The sequence below is a fragment of the Bombina bombina genome, chromosome 4 (assembly GCF_027579735.1).
Source record: "Bombina bombina isolate aBomBom1 chromosome 4, aBomBom1.pri, whole genome shotgun sequence".
In the NCBI taxonomy this organism is placed as follows: Eukaryota; Metazoa; Chordata; class Amphibia; order Anura; family Bombinatoridae; genus Bombina; species Bombina bombina.
Window position 1 is genome coordinate 1,200,162,232 of NC_069502.1, and position 22,295 is coordinate 1,200,184,526.

The 22,295-nt window shown below is 40.4% G+C and overlaps 1 protein-coding gene across 1 annotated transcript in view; it reads left to right on the forward strand.

The window, feature by feature from the left end:
* GLO1 (glyoxalase I) overlaps window positions 1–22,295 on the forward strand; it is a 75,438-nt gene that overhangs the window by 38,034 nt on the left and 15,109 nt on the right. The window contains exon 3 of the mRNA XM_053712683.1: window positions 945–1,085. Coding sequence (XP_053568658.1) covers window positions 945–1,085 — 141 coding nt within the window. The remainder of the gene's footprint in view (window positions 1–944; window positions 1,086–22,295) is intronic.

Consider the following 22,295-nt stretch of genomic DNA (forward strand, 5'->3'; position numbering starts at 1 on the left):
ACGGAGCTCTAAAGATTGTGACTGCTCGGGATCGCTACTAAGACATGCCCCCTCATATTAATACACTTACTTCTTTACTTCGTTTTACTTCGTTTTACTTCTTTTTTTTTTTTTCTATCATCTGCAGTTCTTTTGACAGACTTGCATTTTAGCCAATCAGTGCTGACTCCTAGGTAATTCCACGGGAGTGAGCGCAATGTTATATATGGCACACATGAACTAGCACTGTCTAGCTGTGAAAAACTGTCAAATGCATTGAGATAAGGCGGCCTTCATTGGCTTAGAAATTAGCATATGAGCCTACCAAGTTTTAGCGTTAAACAAAGAATACCAAGAGAACAAAGATAATTTGATGATAAAAGTAAATTGGAAAGTAGTTTAAAATTGCATGCCCTGTCTGAATCATGAGTTTACTTTTGACTAGACTGACCCTTTTTACAAAATACTCCCACACCTGCCGTGAAGTGTTACCCTCACTGTTCATTAATAAATAAAAGTAGCACCCTGTTTCTGCTGCTCCGTGTTAACCCTAACTGTGCAAACACCATTTTATTTACAGTATGTTTCCCTAAACGCTGGCTTTTTGTTGTTTAACCCCCTTCAGATTTGTACTATTTAAACACATCTGTTTCCTTATTAGATTATTTTTTTTTTTTAATAGAATGTTGAAAAGTATGAACGTTGTAAATACAACCTTGAGGAATTCAAATAAAGACATTTAATAGGCAATTTAGCAATTCTAGCATATCAGCATCTTGTGTTACCGTCCGCATTGTAGATCAGATTAGTCTAAAAGTTAGTAAAATACCTGTGCAGCAGTTTATCTTGTGCTTTTTTTTTTTTCTTGCCTTGTTAAAAGTACAAAATGTAGTTTTGACCTGATCAGGCTGTATATTTGTTTCATTTATTTTTAAAATTCCCCAAATTAATAAATATTTTATTAGGCTGCTCCAGAAGTTTGACTTTCCGTCCATGAAATTCTCACTATATTTTGTTGGCTATGAGGACAAGAAGGATATCCCTAAAGATGTGAAAGAGAGGACAGCTTGGACGTTCTCACGGAAAGCGACAATTGAACTAACACAGTAAGTGCCGTACTTGTGTATTGCAAGATCTATTACACTGATAATGCGGGAACTCCCATTTGGCACTGATGGTTCTAATTGCATAACTCTTAGAGCCCAGCTTTTTACATATTTAGGTATCGACAGAAAATTGTTTCTATTCCAGGAAAATGCACTGCTCCCCATGAGAAGAAATGCTGTTTATTCTTTGTGATTACAATATTCCTTGTGTATTAATGTTTAGTCCTATCCGTGTTTAAAATACATGGTAGTGAAAATAGAACACAAATTAAATTTTGTATACTGATAATTTTTTTTTTGTTTCTCTTTAATGTTATCAAGGTGTGTGTTTTTTTTAATATGTATACTTTTGACCCCTGGCTTTGTAGTGCGCTTTAGGTGTGAGAAAAGCTCTATTACCTAAATGTGTGTAATTTAGAGGAGAGTTTATTAAGTGGCTTAGTAAAGCTGAGGCTGTTAGTATTTTGTACAAAAAGAGCAACACCAGAACAAGGGGTCATTATCTCAAGTTAAAGGGTAGTAGGCTCAGGAGTAATTTGTAGAAGCACTTAACAGAAAGGGTGGTTAATTAGTGGAATAAACTTCCATTAGAGGTGGTAAAGAAAAACACTGTGAGGGACTTTACTAATGCCTGGGATAAGCATAAGGCTACCTACGTACTAATGCCTGGGATAAGCATAAGGCTACCTACGTACTAATGCCTGGGATAAGCATAAGGCTACCTACGTACTAATGCCTGGGATAAGCATAAGGCTACCTACGTACTAATGCCTGGGGTAAGCATAAGGCTACCTACGTACTGGTGCCTGGGATAAGCATAAGGCTACCTTCGTACTAATGCCTGGGATAAGCATAAGGCTACCTACGTACTGGTGCCTGGGATAAGCATAAGGCTACCTTCGTACTAATGCCTGGGATAAGCATAAGGCTACCTACGTACTGGTGCCTGGGATAAGCATAAGGCTACCTACGTACTAATGCCTGGGATAAGCATAAGGCTACCTACGTACTAATGCCTGGGGTAAGCATAAGGCTACCTACGTACTAATGCCTGGGATAAGCATAAGGCTACCTACGTACTGGTGCCTGGGATATGCATAAGGCTACCTACGTACTAATGCCTGGGATAAGCATAAGGCTACCTACGTACTAATGCCTGGGGTAAGCATAAGGCTACCTACGTACTAATGCCTGGGATAAGCATAAGGCTACCTACGTACTAATGCCAGGGATAAGCATAAGGCTACCTACGTACTAATGCCAGGGATAAGCATAAGGCTACCTACGTACTAATGCCTGGGATAAGCATAAGGCTATCCTACGTACTAATGGCTGGGATAAGCATAAGGCTATCCTACGTACTAATGCCTGGGATAAGCATAAGGCTATCCTACGTACTAATGCCTGGGATAAGCATAAGGCTATCCTACGTACTAATGCCTGGGATAAGCATAAGGCTATCCTACGTACTAATGCCTGGGGTAAGCATAAGGCTATCCTACGTACTAATGCCTGGGGTAAGGATAAGGCTATCCTACGTACTAATGCCTGGGGTAAGCATAAGGCTATCCTACGTACTAATGCCTGGGGTAAGCATAAGGCTATCCTACGTACTAATGCCTGGGATAAGCATAAGGCTATCCTACGTACTAATGCCTGGGATAAGCATAAGGCTACCTACGTACTAATGCCTGGGATAAGCATAAGGCTACCTACGTACTAATGAATGCCTGGGATAAGCATAAGGCTATCCTACGTACTAATGAATGCCTGGGATAAGCATAAGGCTATCCTACGTACTAATGCCTGGGATAAGCATAAGGCTACCTACGTACTAATGCCTGGGATAAGCATAAGGCTACCTACGTACTAATGAATGCCTGGGATAAGCATAAGGCTATCCTACGTACTAATGAATGCCTGGGATAAGCATAAGGCTATCCTACGTACTAATGCCTGGGATAAGCATAAGGCTATCCTACGTACTAATGCCTGGGATAAGCATAAGGCTACCTACGTACTAATGCCTGGGATAAGCATAAGGCTACCTACGTACTAATGCCTGGGATAAGCATAAGGCTACCTACGTACTAATTAATGCCTAGAGTAAGGGTATCCTACGTACTAATTTATGCCTGGGGTTAGCGGAAGGCTATCCTACCTACTAATTTAATGCCTAAGATGAGTGTAAGGCTATCCTACCAACTAGATAAAATTACACTTTTAGGAAATTTTGGGACTTACTGTTCTTATCTGCCATCAAAATCTGTTTCTCTTTTTGAAGCCCAATTTGATTCCTGTTGAAGCAGAAACTTATTATATGACTTGTTGTGTGGTGTGTGTTGTTTTTTTTTTTTTTTTTTTATTTGTTTTAACTCTTTGAGTGCTAACAACGGCTCTGAGCAGTTGCAAATTTTCCCAGTCGGGTGCTGACGGCTCTGAGCCGTCGCTAGCACTCACCCACCTTGAGGGCAATCTGAGGGCTCCCATCAACTCCCACCTCTGCGATCGGGCCTGTATAGTGACAGGCATCGCCGGGGCTTCACGTTTTGCGTGGTGATGTCACGTGTGATGACGTCACCACGCAACTTTTATTGAAAATTTACAATGGACAGTATAGGGAAATGAGGCATGGTGCTTAGAAGCCTGTATATCGGGCATCTAAGCAGCTACAGACCCCCAATACCCACCGTTCGAAAGGTAATCGCCTTGGGGATCTGACAAAAAAATAAAGTAAAACAAAAAAAAAAAAAAATATATATATATATATATATATATATATATATATATATATATATATATATATATATATATATATATATATATATATATATATATATATATATATATATATATATATATATATATATATATATACACTCAAATCCAGCTTAGCACCCAGGTGGGAAATTGCTTAGCACTCAAAGGGTTAAACAATATATCTATATATTTTATTCCATATGATGCAATTGACTCAACCCTCCTCTGGTTGCAAAATGCAGTTCCTTAACAGGTTTAGCTTGTCCCATCAAGAATTGTGCTTTATCCTGGTGCACCAGTTAATGTGTGTGCTTAAATCTGCAACATAATCTTACCATTGCAGTAATACAAATAGATAACATCATTGTTTAACCCTTTGGGTGGCAACAAGGGATCAATGCATCTCTGATACCTGGAGACTGGTTAATGTAGATGTTATTTGTGAGTGATGGAAAGAGAGTAGTTGAGACTTTATGTAGTTAGTAACCATAATGCAGTTGACAACATGACAGGGCAGTGTGTCTGGCCGAGCTCAAAGAGCTGATATCCTAGGCAGCGGACTACCAGCGAGTGGACACAACTTGCAAAATAAGGTAAAACCATTGAAGTGAAAGTCAATCCTAGCGTTGTACAAGCGCTAGGATTGACTATTGAAACAAAGGGGACTTTCATTCATGAAGTATAAAATACTTTGGTTGAAACAAATAAAGGAGCTTTCTACATGATCACCGTTCTTAGTTGCTACAGCAGCCCACGGCTAAAACAGTTTTTTGCTAAGAGGTGACGTTTTCACCTCTTAACCAATAGCCGTGCGGTAAATCCGGCTTGGCGCCCATTTTAGCCTGGGCTGCTGTAGCAGCTAAGAACGGTGATCGATTTTAAACAAATAAAGGAGCTTTCTACATGAGGTATCTTATACTTCAGGTCCCCTTTATTTGTTTCAATAGTCAATCCTAGCGTTTGTAAAATGCTAGGATTGACTTTCACTTTAAATACAGAAACAGCGACTTTTGGGTGCAGTCTTGCCACACAATTAAAGGCAAAACCTTTCTCCTGCAATATTTTACACATACCGTACAGCTGAAACTAGCTGAAAGCTTTAAAGTGCTAATCAGATTTTTAATATCAATGCACCTTAGTCATTAAAGACTTTTGGGTCTGCAGAGATGGACTTTTAATATATACTCCCCTTTCTACGAACAAAGACTATGACTATCTTTTTTTTTTTCTATTTTTTTTTTTTCTAATCATTCTCTCTGAAGGTAATTCACAGGGTGAATAATATGCTCCTTAATATTCTTCTTATTTCCTTCCTAAGATAGGGAGAGTCCACAGCTTCATTCCTTACTGTAGGCAAATAAAACACCTGGCCATCAGGAGGCAAAGACACCCCAGCCGAAGGCTTAAATATCCCTCCCACTTCCTTATTACCCCAGTCATTCTTTGCCTTTCGTCACGTTAGGAGGTGGCAAAGAAGTGTCAGATTCGGAGAGTCCTGAAAAAGGGTATCTGCCCTTTGAGATAGGACTGGAGTTTTAAGTAGTCATGTCAACCTCTCAGTCAGAGTATTGATGAAAGTTTTTCTGTGGAACCATCCAGACTACTACTCCTAAGTAATCGGTGTTGATGAGTTTCACTGCCTGAACAGTTGGGGTTAATTAATCAGTGTATTAATTATTTACATGCTGCTTTGTGTGAATTTTTTTTTTCTTAAACGGGGAGAGTCAACAGCTGCATTCATTACTTTTGGGAATTCAGAACCTGGCCACCAGGAGGAGGCAAAGACACCCCAGCCAAAGGGCTCAAATATCTTCCCCCCCCCCCCCCCCCACTTACCTCATCCCCCAGGCATTCTTTGCCTTTCGTCACAGGAGGTTGGCAGAGAAGTATCGGTAGATTAAAGATAGTCTCTTATGAAGGGTAGTACTCTTCGGAATGGGACTGGAGTTTTAAGTAATCCTGTCAGTCTCTCAGTGAGAGCATGGATGAAGGTTAGAGTCCAGGGATGCAGGGAAAGTCTTTCTGTGAAACCATCCCGACTCATGTTAACGGCTCCTTAGCAATCAGCGTTGATGAATTTCGCTGCCTGCTTTATTCACTCAAGTCCATGTCAGAAGGGAGGCTACTATCTGTCACACTTGAAGGGCTGTGTTCCTGTTCCACGGCGTATATTCCGGTCAGATCGTTTCATTTTACTTCGATGTGTGAATGTAATGTAAACAAAGAAGTCAGGGTCTCATTGGGACTCCTTTTTATCTTTATGGAATCAAGGGTTAATATCTCCTGAGGGGGGGGGTTATTGAACAGGAGGGACTTTAATCATGTTTATGTGATTCTGTCTGCTTATGTGTAGGGACGCTTGGGCTCGTGGCTATATCGGAACATATCGGCCTTTATTGTCAGGCTGCGCGGCCCCTGGGGCCTTGGCGCGCTTTTCTCTTGCCTGCACGGTGTACCTTGTGACTATGCGTGGTCACGTTTCTGTTCTCCATTTCCGTATTTCTGACCGCGTGGCGACGGAGAGATTCTGTTTCGCTATTTGTCTGGGTCATAGGAGGTGGTGATTGCCCCAGCCATTGGGGGTGTAAGGTGCAGTTTTTTTATTTTATTTTTTTCTATCCATAATATCTATCCAAGTTATGCAGGATTCTGTGTGGTGTGGTTGGTTTTTTTTTGGTTTTTTTTGTTTGTTTGTTTTTTGGAGATGGATGTCTCTGATTCAGATTCTACTTCTTGCGAAGAGTATAAAATGGCTGGGTGAGGCATCAGAGGGGTTGTACTCAGTCCTCATTGTCCTGTTCCTGATTGTTGGCGGGGTTCCTGAAGCGGAACCTGTTAAAGCTTATTCTGGGGGTTCTGGAGGTTCTTTGGCCTCGGAGCTAGGGTTTTCCATTCCCAATTGGACGGGAGGTTTAGATGACTCCTTAGACATCTGGGGTACCAGGTTGGGGCAGTTTTTATCTCCTCTATTGTATTCTTCTTGGCCGTTTTTTTTTTTTTTTTTTAGGCCTTGATGACGGTACCCCTTCCTTAAAGGGTCGAGGTGACTTAGGCTTCCTTTTTCCCCCTTCTGTGGCTGGTTATTGGGGCATCTGTTCTGGAAAGTTTGGGCATTATGGCCTTTTTCTTCCTCCCACAGCTTCTCGTTTTGCTCTCATGTTTTTGGGGCTCTGGAGAATGCGTTTTGTCTCCGGTTTTTTTTCCTGGAGCTGCCCTTACTTATGACGTCTCAATTTGATCTGTGGCTCGCTGGGAATTGAGATGCTCGTTTGTCGTTAATTTCTTGAGCTGTGCGGGTTGCTGGGAGGTTACTCCTGAAAGGAATGTTTGGAGACTGTATTATCTTAAGATGGATTATCTAGTTTTTGAGCTCCATTTCTTGTCAGCTTCTTGGTATTTGGACTTTGGGGTGTTGTCCCTCGAGCCTTTAGGATTTACGCTTTCTGTCTCTGGTATGCTTAATGAACGTCCAGTGTCCAAGGACCTTTGGATGTGACTGTGATTGCGTCTCCTAGGGTACAGGTTTCTCCGTATGATGTATTCCTATGGTTCCTCAAGAGTTAATACCTTGTGGTTGGCTCCGGCTTCCGGGTGTCCAGTTTTCTGGACATGTTCTTGTCTTAGATTTGACCAGTTCTCTTAGATGGGTCCTGGGCAATTCAGTCCTTCCGGTTCTGAGACATCCGCTTGCTCCTTCAGGTGGTTTTGTCTTTTTCTTATTGGAGACATGGAAATAGCCTGATGGTTAGTTTAGCTGCCTTTTTTTGTCTGGTGTTTTGGTAATTTCAGGCTGTGGTACCATCCGAATGGGTCGCCTCGTCTACCCACCCTTTTTTTTGCATTCAGTGTCCTCCTATAGCTTGGGTATTTGTTTTCCCAAAAGTAATGAATGCAGCTGTGGACTCTCCCCATTTAAGAAGTAAAAACTTAAATTATGCTTACCCGATGATAATTTTCTTTTCTTCTGACGGGGAGAGTCCACAGTTTCCCATCCACGTGTTTGTTTTTTATATGGGGCGGCCGTTTATTCATGTTTTTGTTTTGGCTTTTTTTTTTTTTCTGGCACCTTTTCACCCTGATATTTCTCCTACTGTTCCTTTTCCCTTGGCAGAATGATTTGGGGATAAGGGAAGTGGGGGAGGTATTTGAGCCTTTGGCTGGGGTGTCATTGCCGCCTCCTGGTGGCCAGGTTCTTAATTCCCAAAAGTAATGAATGCAGTTGTGGACTCTCCCCATCAGAAGAAAAGAAAATTATCAGGTAAGCATAATTTGTTTTTTTCCTGGGCTGATAGACTTTGTTTTTAGATGGAACAAACAGGTTTCACTTTTAGTTGCACTTTCGTTTTTGAAAGTGTTGCACAGCTCCTATTACTTGCTGTTCTTGTAATAACAGGGGAAGTGCTCTCTTGCACTCCATGTGACTGGTGTGATCTATGTTTATTTCCTCCGGCTAAGACTTGAACCTTAGGAGAGTGTTTCCTCTGTTAACTGTCTGGGTCTAGGAGGTGGTGAGTGCCCCAGCCATTGGGAGTCTAAGGTGCAGTTTTCTATAATAAAAAAAACTTTATTTGTGTTCTCCTGTGGGTATAACATGAGCTATGGAGGACTCTTAGTACAGAAGGAGTACCTTCTAACATGTCAATCATACCAGTTATGTTTTGTTTTCTTTAATGATTCAGATAGAGCATGCAATTTAAAGCAACTTTCTAATTTACTCCCATTATAAAATTTTCTTCATTCTCTTGGTATCTTTATTTGAAATGCAAGAATGTAAGTTTAGATGCCGGCCCATTTTTGGTGAACAACCTGGGTTCTTGCTGTTTGGTGGAAAAATTCATCCAATAAAAAAAGTGCTGTCCAGAGTCCTGAACCAAAAAAAGCTTAGATACCTTCTTTTTCAGATAAAGATAGCAAGAGAACGAAGAAAAATTTATAATAGGAGTAAATTAGAAAGTTGCTTAAAATTGCATGCTCGAGAGGATCCGGTGGAGGAGGAGCTACACAGCAGTGGCTCAGTTTGTTTCTCCAGTCTGTTGGAATTTGGCGGTGATTCCCTCGCGCTAAACCCCCTGCCTTGGGGCTTACCCTAGACAGTCATATCACCTACTCCGGAACCTTAAGCAGTGGATTACCATCCCACTGCTTTGACCCAAAGCTATTTTCTTTTTTTCTTTGACTCAACACATATTCACTAACTTGGCATCTGCTTACTCATTAGCAGACTCAATCCTACATTCTCTCACGGACAGCCCTATTCTGTCAGCCTGCTTTCGTCTGCAGTACTAACGGACTTTACCCTCCCCCCTCCCTGCACTTTTGATTACCTCTCCCGGCAAGTCTCGCATCAATCTACCTGCTTGTCTGTTGCCCCGCCCGGCGGGTCTTGTTGTTGTGGCTCGTCCTCTCCCTCCCCCACCGGTGGCTGCGCGGGGGGGAGTCGGGCCTTGGATCTCTGCGTGGTCCCGCTGTGCACTTTTCCCCCACGTTGTGACGGCTGCTCGGTGCGGCGGCGCCCCTCTCCCCCCCCCACCGGTGCTCGCGTGGGGGGAGTTGAGCGCGGCTCTTGGCTTGGAAATCGTTTTGCCGGATGACGCTCTCCGCTGGCCTGGTTCAGCGACATAACAAGCAGGAAATAACCACGGAGCGAGACCGGCTTAAAGTTACGCAGGAGGGGGTGAGTCTGAGTCAGCCTGGCTGGCGAAAGTTAAACGAAAGGTTACTAAGCGATTTTGGAAGCAGGTATTGACATTAATGAGGGCCTGCTCAGTAAATTAAGGGACAACTTATCTTTCAATCATATAATGGGAACACTACCAGTCAAAGTGTAAAGACTGTTAAAGGGTAATTATTAGAAGCCTGGACGAACTTTTGTTTATTTCCTCAGCTGATAAGCTCCGGGGATTTTGGAAAAAGCCTTCTTTCTTGTTTTGTACTAATTATTCCGCCTTAAATTATTCTTGCCCGAATATTGTTGGTTTCTAAAGTATTATTGTACTTATTAGTATACTTTTTTTAATTTTTTCTTGTTTTCTCTCCTTTTCACTCCCAGTTTTTGTCACCACTGTTTTGCTGGAACAACTGATGCCCCTCAAGGTTTATTTAATATATCTTTATTAGGGTTTAAGTTACTGGGCAATCTAAACCCCTTACTCAAAGGGAAGGAGGAGGGTGAGAGGAGGGAGAGAAGTAAATCAAGAAAGGGTAAACTTGAGCCTGGGCAGGGTAATAAAGAGGGCTTACATTTAAAGTACTTTTTGACTGCCTGCAGTATATCTTCTTTTGATGTAGTTACTGAAAGGTTTCTGCCAAATTTTGGACTTCCTAGACTAACGCCCAATAATTCACCTCTGTCAACAAGCATAATTTAGAATTCAGTCAAATCACATTTCTTGAAACTCTCTACCCTTCGATGCTTAATCTTTAAAATTCTCCTTATTATATATCTTATTTGGTCTTCCTAGAATAAATTAAGTTATTTATTATACTGACTAAATCCGTTTTCCACTTGCATATAATCTGTCACACAAGCTATTCGGTACATACGGTTCCCACCTCAACCTCACCTTATTACAACTTTTATGCTTAATATGTTCATTAAACTTTGGGTAAATTCATAAATTCTCTGATCTAGGGTTAAGGGAAGCCTTACTCTCGGCCTCCCGCCCAGTAGAGGCTATTATTTAAAGTCAGTTTACCTACCTAAAACATCAGGGAAACTGGAGAAGGAGGAGAAGAGGGGAAGGGAAAGAGAAATTATTATTTTTCTTTTTTTCTCTTCTTTTTTTCTTCATAGGCTGTGATTGATGCGTAGTCTGTACTTTAAGGTTCTCTAGGCCTTAATTTTTCTCAGGCTCCACATTGACTCAAAACAACACCCCTGATTCTGCCCCCTTTCTGCCGCCACCCATCGGTTGGGCGATCGAGCCTTACTTACCTCACTTGGCTTGGCCTCTAACTCACTTTTCTTTCATGTAATTAGCAAGAGTCCAGAGCTAGTGACGTATGGGATATACATTCCTACCAGGAGGGGCAAAGTTTCCCAAACCTCAAAATGCCTATAAATACACCCCTCACCACACCCACAATTCAGTTTTTACAAACTTTGCCTCCGATGGAGGTGGTGAAGTAAGTTTGTGCTAGATTCTACGTTGATATGCGCTCCGCAGCAAGTTGGAGCCCGGTTTTCCTCTCAGCGTGCAGTGAATGTCAGAGGGATGTGAGGAGAGTATTGCCTATTTGAATGCAGTGATCTCCTTCTACGGGGTCTATTTCATAGGTTCTCTGTTATCGGTCCGTAGAGATTCATCTCTTACCTCCCTTTTCAGATCGACGATATACTCTTAATATACCATTACCTCTGCTGATTCTCGTTTCAGTACTGGTTTGGCTATCTGCTATATGTAGATGAGTGTCCTGGGGTAAGTAAGTCTTATTTTCTGTGACACTCCTAGCTATGGTTGGGCACTTTGTTTATAAAGTTCTAAATATATGTATTCAAACATTTATTTGCCTTGACTCAGAATGTTCAACTTTCCTTATTTTAGACAGTCAGTTTCATATTTGGGATAATGCATTTTAATTTAACATTTTTCTTACCTTAAAATTTGACTTTTTCCCCTGTGGGCTGTTAGGCTCGCGGGGGCTGGAAAATGCTTCATTTTATTGCGTCATTCTTGGCGCTGACTTTTTTGGCCGCAAAAAATTCTATTTCCGTTTCCGGCGTCATACGTGTCGCCGGAAGTTGCGTCATTTTTTGACGTTATTTTGCGCCAAAAATGTCGGCGTTCCGGACGTGGCGTCATTTTTGGCGCCAGAAAGCATTTAGGCGCCAAATAATGTGGGCGTTTTATTTGGCGCGAAAAAATATGGGCGTCACTTTTGTCTCCACATTATTTAAGTCTCATTTTTTATTGCTTCTGGTTGCTAGAAGCTTGTTCTTTGGCATTTTTTCCCATTCCTGAAACTGTCATTTAAGGAATTGATCAATTTTGCTTTATATATATGTTGTTTTTTTCTCTTACATATTGCAAGATGACTCACGTTGCATCTGAGTCAGAAGATACTACAGGAAAATCGCTGTCTAGTGCTGGATCTACCAAAGCTAAGTGTATCTGCTGTAAACTTTTGGTAGCTATTCCTCCAGCTGTTGTTTGTATTGATTGTCATGACAAACTTGTTAAAGCAGATAATATTTCCTTTTAGTAAAGTACCATTGCCTGTTGCAGTTCCTTCACATCTAAGGTGCAGAATGTTCCTGATAATATAAGAGATTTTGTTTCTGAATCCATAAAGAAGGCTATGTCTGTTATTTCTCCTTCTAGTAAACGTAAAAAATCTTTTAAAACTTCTCTCCCTACAGATGAATTTTTAAATGAACATCATCATTCTGATTCTGATGATTCCTCTGGTTCAGAGATTCTGTCTCAGAGGTTGATGCTGATAAATCTTCATATTTATTTAAAATTGGAATTTATTCGTTCTTTACTTAAAGAAGTACTAATTGCTTGAGAAATAGAGGATTTCTGGTCCTCTTGATATTAAATTCTAAACGTTTAGATAAGGTATTTAAAGCTCCTGTGGTATTCCAGAAGTTTTTCCTGTTCCTAATGCTATTTCTGCAGTAATTTCCAAAGAATGGATAATTTGGGTAATTCATTTACTCCTTCTAAACGTTTTAAGCAATTATATCCTGTGCCGTCTGACAGATTAGAATTTTGGGACAAGATCCTAAAGTTGATGGGGCTATTTCTACCCTTGATAAACGTACTACTATTCCTACGTCAGATGGTACTTCGTTTAAGGATCCTCTAGATAGGAAAATTGAATCCTTCTAAGAAAGCTTATCTGTGTTCAGGTAATCTTCTTAGACCTGCTATATCTTTGGCTGATGTTGCTGCAGCTTCAACTTTTTGGTTGGAAACTTTAGCGCAACAAGTAACACATCGTGATTCTCATGATATTATTATTCTTCTTCAGCATGCTAAACAATTTATCTGTGATGCCCATTTTTGATATTATCAGAGTTGATGTCAGGTTTATGTCTCTAGCTATTTTAGCTAGAAGAGCTTTATGGCTTAAAACTTGGAATGCTGATATGCTTCTAAATCAACTTTACTTTCCATTTCTTTCCAGGGTAACAAATTATTTGGTTCTCAGTTGGATTCCATTATTTCAACTGTTACTGGTGGGAAAGGAGCTTTTGTACCACAGGATAAAAAATCTAAAGGTAAAACAGGGCTAATAATCGTTTTCGTTCCTTTCGTTTCAACAAAGAACAAAAGCCTGATCCTTTCATCCTCAGGAGCAGTTTCAGTTTGGAGAACCATCTCCAGGCTGGAATAAATCCAAGCCAGCTAGAAAGGCAAAGCCTGCTTCTAAGTCCACATGAAGGTGCGGCCCGCATTCCAGCTCAGCTGGTAGGGGGCAGGTTACGTTTTTTCAAGGAAATTTGGATCAATTCTGTTCACAATCTTTGGATTCAGAGCATTGTTTCAAAGGGTACAGAATTGGTTTCAAGTTGAGACCTCCTGCAAAGAGATTTTTTCTTTCCCCGTGTCCCCAGTAAATCCAGTAAAAGCTCAAGCATTTCTGAAATGTGTTTCAGATCTAGAGTTGACTGGAGTAATTATGCCAGTTCCAGTTCCGGAACAGGGGATGGGGTTTATTCAAAATCTCTTCATTGTACCCAAAGAAGGAGAATTCTTTCAGACCAGTTCTGGATCTAAAAATATTGAATCGTTATGTAAGGATACCAACCTTCAAGATGGTAACTGTAAGGACTATCTTACCTTTTGTTCAGCACGGGAATTATAATGTCCACAATAGATTTACAGGATGCATATCTGCATATTCCGATTCATCCAGATCATTATCAGTTCTGAGATTCTCGTTTCTGGACAAGCATTACCAATTTGTGGCTCTGCCGTTTGGCCTAGCTACAGCTCCAAGAATTTTTACAAAGGTTCTCGGTGCCCTGCTGTCTGTAATCAGAGAACAGGGTATTGTGGTATTTCCTTATTTGGACGATATCTTGGTACTTGCCTCAGTCTTTACATTTAGCAGAATCTCATACGAATCGACTTGTGTTGTTTCTTCAAGATCATGGTTGGAGGATCAATTTACCAAAAAGTTCTTTGACTCCTCAGACAAGGGTAACCTTTCTGGGTTTCCAGATGGATTCAGTGTCCATGACTCTGTCTTTAACAGACAAGAGACGTCTAAAGTTGATTGCAGCTTGTCGAAACCTTCAGTCTCAATCATTCCCTTCGGTAGCCTTATGCATGGAAATTCTAGGTCTTATGACTGCTGCATCGGACGCGATCCCCTTTGCTCGTTTTCACATGCGACCTCTTCAGCTCTGTATGCTGAAGCAATGGTGCAAGGATTACACGAAGATATCTCAATTAATATCTTTAAAACCGATTGTTCGACACTCTCTAACATGGTGGACAGATCACCATCGTTTAATTCAGGGGGCTTCTTTTGTGCTTCCGACCTGGACTGTAATTTCAACAGATGCAAGTCTCACAGGTTGGGGAGCTGTGTGGGGATCTCTGACGGCACAAGGAGTTTGGGAATCTCAGGAGGTGAGATTACCGATCAATATTTTGGAACTCCGTGCAATTTTCAGAGCTCTTCAGTTTTGGCCTCTTCTGAAGAGAGAATCGTTCATTTGTTTTCAGACAGACAATGTCACAACTGTGGCATACATCAATCATCAAGGAGGAACTCACAGTCCTCTGGCTATGAAAGAAGTATCTCGAATTTTGGTTTGGGCGGAATCCAGTTCCTGTCTAATCTCTGCGGTTCATATCCCAGGTGTAGACAATTGGGAAGCGGATTATCTCAGTCGCCAAACGTTGCATCCGGGCGAATGGTCCTCTTCACCCAGAGGTATTTCTTCAGATTGTTCAAATGTGGGAATTTCCAGAAATAGATCTGATGGCGTCCCATCTAAACAAGAAACTTCCCAGGTATCTGTCCAGATCCCGGATCCCTCAGGCGGAGGCAGTGGATGCATTATCACTTCCTTGGAAGTATCATCCTGCCTATATCTTTCCGCCTCTAGTTCTTCTTCCAAGAGTAATCTCCAAGATTCTGAAGGAATGCTCGTTTGTTCTGCTGGTAGCTCCGGCATGGCCTCACAGGTTTTTGTATGCGGATCTTGTCCGGATGGCCTCTTGCCAACCGTGGACTCTTCCGTTAAGACCAGACCTTCTGTCACAAGGTCCTTTTTTCCATCAGGATCTGAAATCCTTAAATTTAAAGGTATGGAGATTGAACGCTTGATTCTTGGTCAAAGAGGTTTCTCTGACTCTGTGATTAATACTATGTTACAGGCTCGTAAATCTGTATCTCGAGAGATATTATAGAGTCTGGAAGACTTATATTTCTTGGTGTCTTTCTCATCATTTTTCCTGGCATTCTTTTAGAATACCGAGAATTTTACAGTTTCTTCAGGATGGTTTAGATAAGGGTTTGTCCGCAAGTTCTTTGAAAGGACAAATCTCTGCTCTTTCTGTTCTTTTTCACAGAAAGATTGCTATTCTTCCTGATATTCATTGTTTTGTACAAGCTTTGGTTCGTATAAAACCTGTCATTAAGTCAATTTCTCCTCCTTGGAGTTTGAATTTGGTTCTGGGAGCTCTTCAAGCTCCTCCGTTTGAACCTATGCATTCATTGGACATTAAATTACTTTCTTGGAAAGTTTTGTTCCTTTTGGCCATCTTCTTCTGCCAGAAGAGTTTCTGAATTATCTGCTCTTTCTTGTGAGTCTCCTTTTCTGATTTTTCATCAGGATAAGGCGGTGTTGCGAACTTCTTTTGAATTTTTACCTAAAGTTGTGAATTCCAACAACATTAGTAGAGAAATTGTGGTTCCTTCATTATGTCCTAATCCTAAGAATTCTAAGGAGAAATCGTTGCATTCTTTGGATGTTGTTAGAGCTTTGAAATATTATGTTGAAGCTACGAAATCTTTTCGTAAGACTTCTAGTCTATTTGTTATCTTTTCCGGTTCTAGAAAAGGCCAGAAAGCTTCTGCCATTTCTTTGGCATCTTGGTTGAAATCTTTAATTCATCTTGCCTATGTTGAGTCGGGTAAAACTCCGCCTCAGAGAATTACAGCTCATTCTACTAGGTCAGTTTCTACTTCCTGGGCGTTAGGAATGAAGCTTCGGTTGACCAGATCTGCAAAGCAGCAACTTGGTCCTCTTTGCATACTTTTACTAAATTCTACCATTTTGATGTATTTTCTTCTTCTGAAGCAGTTTTTGGTAGAAAAGTACTTCAGCAGCGGTTTCAGTTTGAATCTTCTGCTTATGTTTTTCGTTAAACTTTATTTTGGGTGTGGAATTTTTTCAGCAGGAATTGGCTGTCTTTATTTTGTCCCTCCCTCTCTAGTGACTCTTGTGTGGAAAGATCCACATCTTGGGTAGTCATTATCCCATACGTCACTAGCTCATGGACTCTTGCTAATTACATGAAAGAAAACATAATTTATGTAAGAACTTACCTGATAAATTCATTTCTTTCATATTAGCAAGAGTCCATGAGGCCCGCCCTTTTTTTGTGGTGGTTATGATTTTGTATAAAGCACAATTATTCCAATTCCTTATTTGATATGCTTTCGCACTTTTTTATCACCCCACTTCTTGGCTATTCGTTAAACTGAATTGTGGGTGTGGTGAGGGGTGTATTTATAGGCATTTTGAGGTTTGGGAAACTTTGCCCCTCCTGGTAGGAATGTATATCCCATACGTCACTAGCTCATGGACTCTTGCTAATATGAAAGAAATGAATTTATCAGGTAAGTTTCTTACATAAATTATGTTTTTTTTTTTTTGTTTGTTTTTTTCTCCCCTCACGCCGATAAGAGATCGTCTCACTGACACTATTTCCCCACTTCCCTCACTTCCCACCCCCACCTCCCCATGATATTTTTCCCATAGTAGGCACGGGCAGGAATTTTCCCCCAGTATCAGTTTTCCTTCCTTTTTTTTCCCTTCACCATTCTCTTTGCGCACATAGTGGCACATGGATACATTTTTTCACATTCACCCTAAGACTCCCTCGCCAACAATGGCAGCAAGACAAAGAGACAGAAAAGTAAAAAATACCGCAGACACTCTGCCTGAGTCTCAAACATCCGCCATATCACCTCTCGCACCTGATACCTATAACATGCAAACCCTGGTTACCAAAATTTCAGAGGCTCTGACACCAAATTTTGATATACTTAAGGCTGAGATTAAGCAAGACCTTGCATCTCTTTCACAAGAAGTCAGGCAATTCGCCATTAGAATCGGCGAAGCTGAACAGAGGGTCTCGGATCTGGAAGATTTAACCACACTACATACTACCAATTTAGACGCAGTTAACCGATCTATTACTACAATACAGACTAAACTAGAAGACCTTGAGAATCGTTCCCGCAGCAATAACATAAGGATAATTGGCATACCAGAGAACGGGCCCCACGAGGACCTAGCTATGTTTGTTTCAGAAACAATGCCACAACTTCTTAAACTTCCACCTAATTACCCAAAGATTATAGTCGAAAGAGTCCATAAGCTAGGTAAGCCCTGGTTAGACAACGAAGGGAATCACAGGCCTAGACCGGTAATAGCGAAACTCCTGAATTTTCAGGATAAAGTCACATTGCTACAATTTTTTCGTAAAAATCAACCTATATCTATTAATGGATCGGGGATTCTCCTCTTCCAGGACTTCTCTTCTGAGACGTCCTCCAGGAGGAGAGCCCTTGCCCCAATTTGTTCCAAACTCATTCAGCAAGGATACCAGGCCACTATTATCTATCCAGCAAAATTAAAAATGATAGAAGGCACAAACACTCATGTTTTTAACTCTTTACCAGAGGTTGAACAATTCCTGAAAGAATCAAACTTGTTAGATAAACAACCATCTGAGTAAGGCAGGTCATTAGTTCCTTCCTAAACTAACTTATGTCCTGTGATGTTTTTTTTCTCTTCCTTTTTTGTTTTTTTCTTTCCCCTCTTTCTCTCTCTGTATCAACAGTAACTGGACTACTAATTTTCCCCTTTTTTTTTTTTTTTTTTTTTTTTTTTTTTTTTTTTTTTTTTTTTTCCTCCTTACTTTCATTCCCCTCGCCCACTTTTTTCAGGTAGCATTCCTTTCTCTCTGAATGGCAAATCTTAAGTTAGTATCATGGAATGTGGGTGGGATTTCCACCCCCATTAAAAGAAAATCCATCCTTACGCACTTGAGAAAATTAAAAACCAACATAGCATTCTTACAAGAGACCCACCTGACTCCAGAAGAGTCTTTAAAACTCAAATCTACCTGGGTGAGGGAAATTTTTTCCCCCCCAGGTGTTCGAAGGAAGAGAGGGGTGGCTATATTAATCGGGGAAAAAAACAGATTTAGAGGTCATTTGCAGTGAGGCTGACTCTCAGGGTAGGTTTGTCCTGTTAAAGATAAAAATTGGTAAAGAGATCTTTACTCTCTGCAACATCTACGCCCCTAACAAACTGGCCCCAGCCTTTTGGTTTAAAATATAGGCTAAGATTCTTTCTGTGCAAGAGGGTCATCTGGTCCTAGGTGGAGACTTTAATATGGCTCCTAATTGCCCGTTGGATAGAATGAGACACCCAGCAAAATTGCTTAAACAAAAGAGAGATAATTTAGAAGCAAAAATATTTAAATCAATTAAGCAGAATCTGGCAGTAAAGGATATTTGGAGATGTCAAAACCCAGATGTTAGAAACTTTACCTGCCTTTCCAGGGCCCATAAGACTATGTCCAGAATCGACTTACTTCTTATCAGCGATTCTTTATGCAAATTTGGAGTAAAGACAGGCATCCTTCCCATCTTTCTCTCAGACCATGGTCCAACATACTTGGAGTTTCAACTGAGTCAGTTTATAAATAAACCTATACGCTTTATTTTTCCCTCATTCCTTACAACAGACTTAAAATTTAAAAACTGGCTTAAACTTAAATTTGTCGACTATGTTCAACACAATTCCCATTGTATAGACTCCCCTCTGCTCTTCTGGGAGGCAGCGAAGGCTGTCCTTAAAGGTGAAATAGCTTACAGTGCAATGAGAGTGAGGAAAATAAGATTGAGAGAAAAAGAAATTACCAACTCAATAATCAATTCCTACAACTCATATCTCCTGGATAACTCGCCCAGGAACTGGGCAAAATACATCAGAGCCAAGAACGCTGGGGATGCCTTCGCTGTCTTTCGGGAGACACAGAGGGATCTAAAACTTCAAGCCAGGTTATACAGATTTGGGAACAAATCGGGAAAGCTGCTTGCCAATTTAGTTAAAAAAGAAAAAAAATCATCTGGTATAGAAACCATACAACAAGAAGGTATTCTCTTAAAGAAACCTTAAGAGATTGCCCAAGCATTCATTACTTATTACCAGGACCTTTACTCTCACAAGAGCTCGGACCAGCTTAACGAGAGGCAGTTCTGGCAGGAAATTTCTTATCCTAAAATTACATCTGATCTACTTGAAATTCTCAACGCCCCAATACGGGAGTCTGAGATTATAAAAATCATTTCAGATCTTCCTCTTAATAAAACACAAGGCCCAGACGGCATGCCCAATGAGTTCTATAAAATTATGAATAAGGAGCTAGCTCCCCATCTTAACAATCTTTATAATGGTATTTATGTTAAGGGAGAGCCAGTCGCTACTTCCTTTTCTGCTTCCAATACAATCTTAATTTTGAAAGGTGGGAAGGATCCTTCACTCAAAGAGTCATATAGACCGATAGCCCTCTTAAATGTAGATTATAAAATTCTAGCTTCAATTCTTGCCAGCCGCCTACAGCAATCACTTACTAAAATTATACACCCAGACCAGGCTGGATTTTTATTTAAAAGAAACTCCTCAGCAAAAATCAGAGAAGCTCTGATCGTAACTGAATACTTCAAGTCAGGTGGGACGTCGGGGGGAGGGGGATGTTTCTGACTTAGCTATTGTTTCAATAGATGCAGAGAAAGCCTTTGACTCAATTCACTTTGATCATCTTTTCACTTCTTTAAATAAATTTGGATTCAAGGGCGAATTTATAAGATTTATTAAAAACTTATACAAAGATCCATATACAAGATTGATTGTTAACAATAGCATCTCCCCACAGATAACCCTCAGAAGAGGGACCCGACAGGGATGCCCCCTTTCCCCCCTGCTCTTTGACGTCTCAATAGAGCCCCTGACGATCATGGTCAGACAACTGCCCGGAATTAAAATTGGTGACCAAGTCATAAAAATAGCCCTCTATGCAGACGACGTTTTACTCTATCTTTCAGACACCCAGCTTAGCATTCCAAAATTCTTAGATATTTCTACTAGATTTGGATCTTTCTCAGGCTATAAGATTAATCAAGCAAAATCAGAGTTATTATGGCTGAGGAAGAATAAAAACTCTCTTCCCAATATCCCTTTTAGCCTGGCAACAGATTCCTTCTGTTACCTAGGAATTTCTATTGCCTCTAACCCAGCGGAGCTCTATGACCTTAATATCACCCCAATTCTAAACACCCTAAGGGAGAAACTAAAAAACTGGCAGGGCCTCCCATTATCTATCTCTGGTCGGATAGCCCTTTTTAAAATGGTCTTACTACCAAAACTCCTTTATGTATTACAGAATACTCCAATACTATTATTGGAGAGGGATGTGCGTCTACTTAACAGCGCACTCAGCAAGTTTATCTGGCAGGGAAAAAGACCAAGGATATCCTTAAAGAAACTATCCCTTTCAAAAGAATACGGAGGCCTTGCCCTGCCTAATATTCGTTTTTACAATTATGCTTTCCTGATGCGAGTAATAGCTGATTGGATCTCTAACAGTAATTATGTAACAAACAACTTATTAGAGGGAGCCATAAGTCATCCGTATATCCCGTCAGCATTAATTCACTGTCCTCCTAAAGAACTACCTAAAGAAATTAAAATGTTTAAATACCTTTTTAATCCAATAAAAGCATGGTGGAAAGTAGGGGAACTTCTATCTCTAAATTGTAAAGTCTCACAATATTTACCATTTCTTGGCAACCCGAAATTCCCAGCAGGGCTGAGGTCAACTTTATTTAAAACTTGGCATAATCAAGGTTTGGTTACATTGATAAGCTTAATAGATACAGACAGAAAATGTGTCAAATCCTTTGAAGAATTAAAAAGAGAATTTAACATTAACAACAAGGATTTTTTCGCATATCTACAAAGTAGACATTTTGTCATAGGGCTCATGACAGATTCAGCTTGGACATGGTCTCTGGGCAAACTGGAAGGCTGGCTAGCATTGTACAAAAGTGGTCAGAGATCCATTTCCTTATGTTATCAATTAATTAATTCAACTAAAGCAGACTTGGTGACCCAGAAACTTGCTCTACTATGGAACCAGATGACCCTCCATTACATTATTGATACTAAATTCATTCAATCATCAATCCAGAAAATAGCTCAGGTCACCTTGTCAGCCACCTGGCGTGAGTCACATATTAGACTACTACACAATTCCTACTTTACTCCCAACATAGGGACCAGAATCCGTAACTGTGGGTTCAATAAGTGTCCAAAATGCTCGCAGGCAGCAGCAAATCTAATGCATATGATATGGGAGTGCCCTAAAATCAGACACCTGTGGTGGAAGCTAGAGTTCTGGCTTACCAGAACCCTTAAAATTCCTATACCAGGCTTTACACAGTTACAAATTGTATTTGGGCTCCCAAATCACTCCGAACATCAAACAAATGATAACATTGTCCTCCTTTCCATACTAGCTACTAGATATCTTATATTTAAAAAATGGAAGCTAAGTGCAGCGCCATCCATTCCAGAGATTAAAAATTGCTTAAAAAAACAATGCCTGTTAGAGCAAAGAGATACCAATTTAGATAACGAAGATGATGTTATACAATTTTTTAACAAATGGTCAGTATTCATTAGATCACTCCCGGATACGGAGATAAACGATTTAATTTTTCCATTCAGGAATTCCGAATCCTGGGGGCCTGGTAGAAACTCAGATGAGAAAGTTGATCCATTGCATTAGAGGTATCTGTCATAGATCTTATTAAGCACAGTTTCCTGGTGGGCGGGGGGAGTGACTTGATTAGGAGGAGGACTCCCTTATTTTTATTTTTTTTTTCTCTTTCTTTCTCTCCTTATTGTTATTTAAGATAGGTTGTATAAGTTCAAAATTAACAAAATATTCAAGCTTGAACATAAATTAACTTTCTTTTTCAAATGTTCAAATGCTTAAATTGCGTCCTGCGTGACGCAACAAACTGTTGCGGTCGAAATTGTAAGACCATAATTGTAAAAATGTATGCGTCTTGCATGGCGTATTTTGTTGGAAATTATTTTCTCTTCTGCTAAATTAAAAAAAAAAAAAATTGCATGCTCGATCTGAGCACAAAAGAAAAAAATTGGGTTCAGTGTCCCTTTAA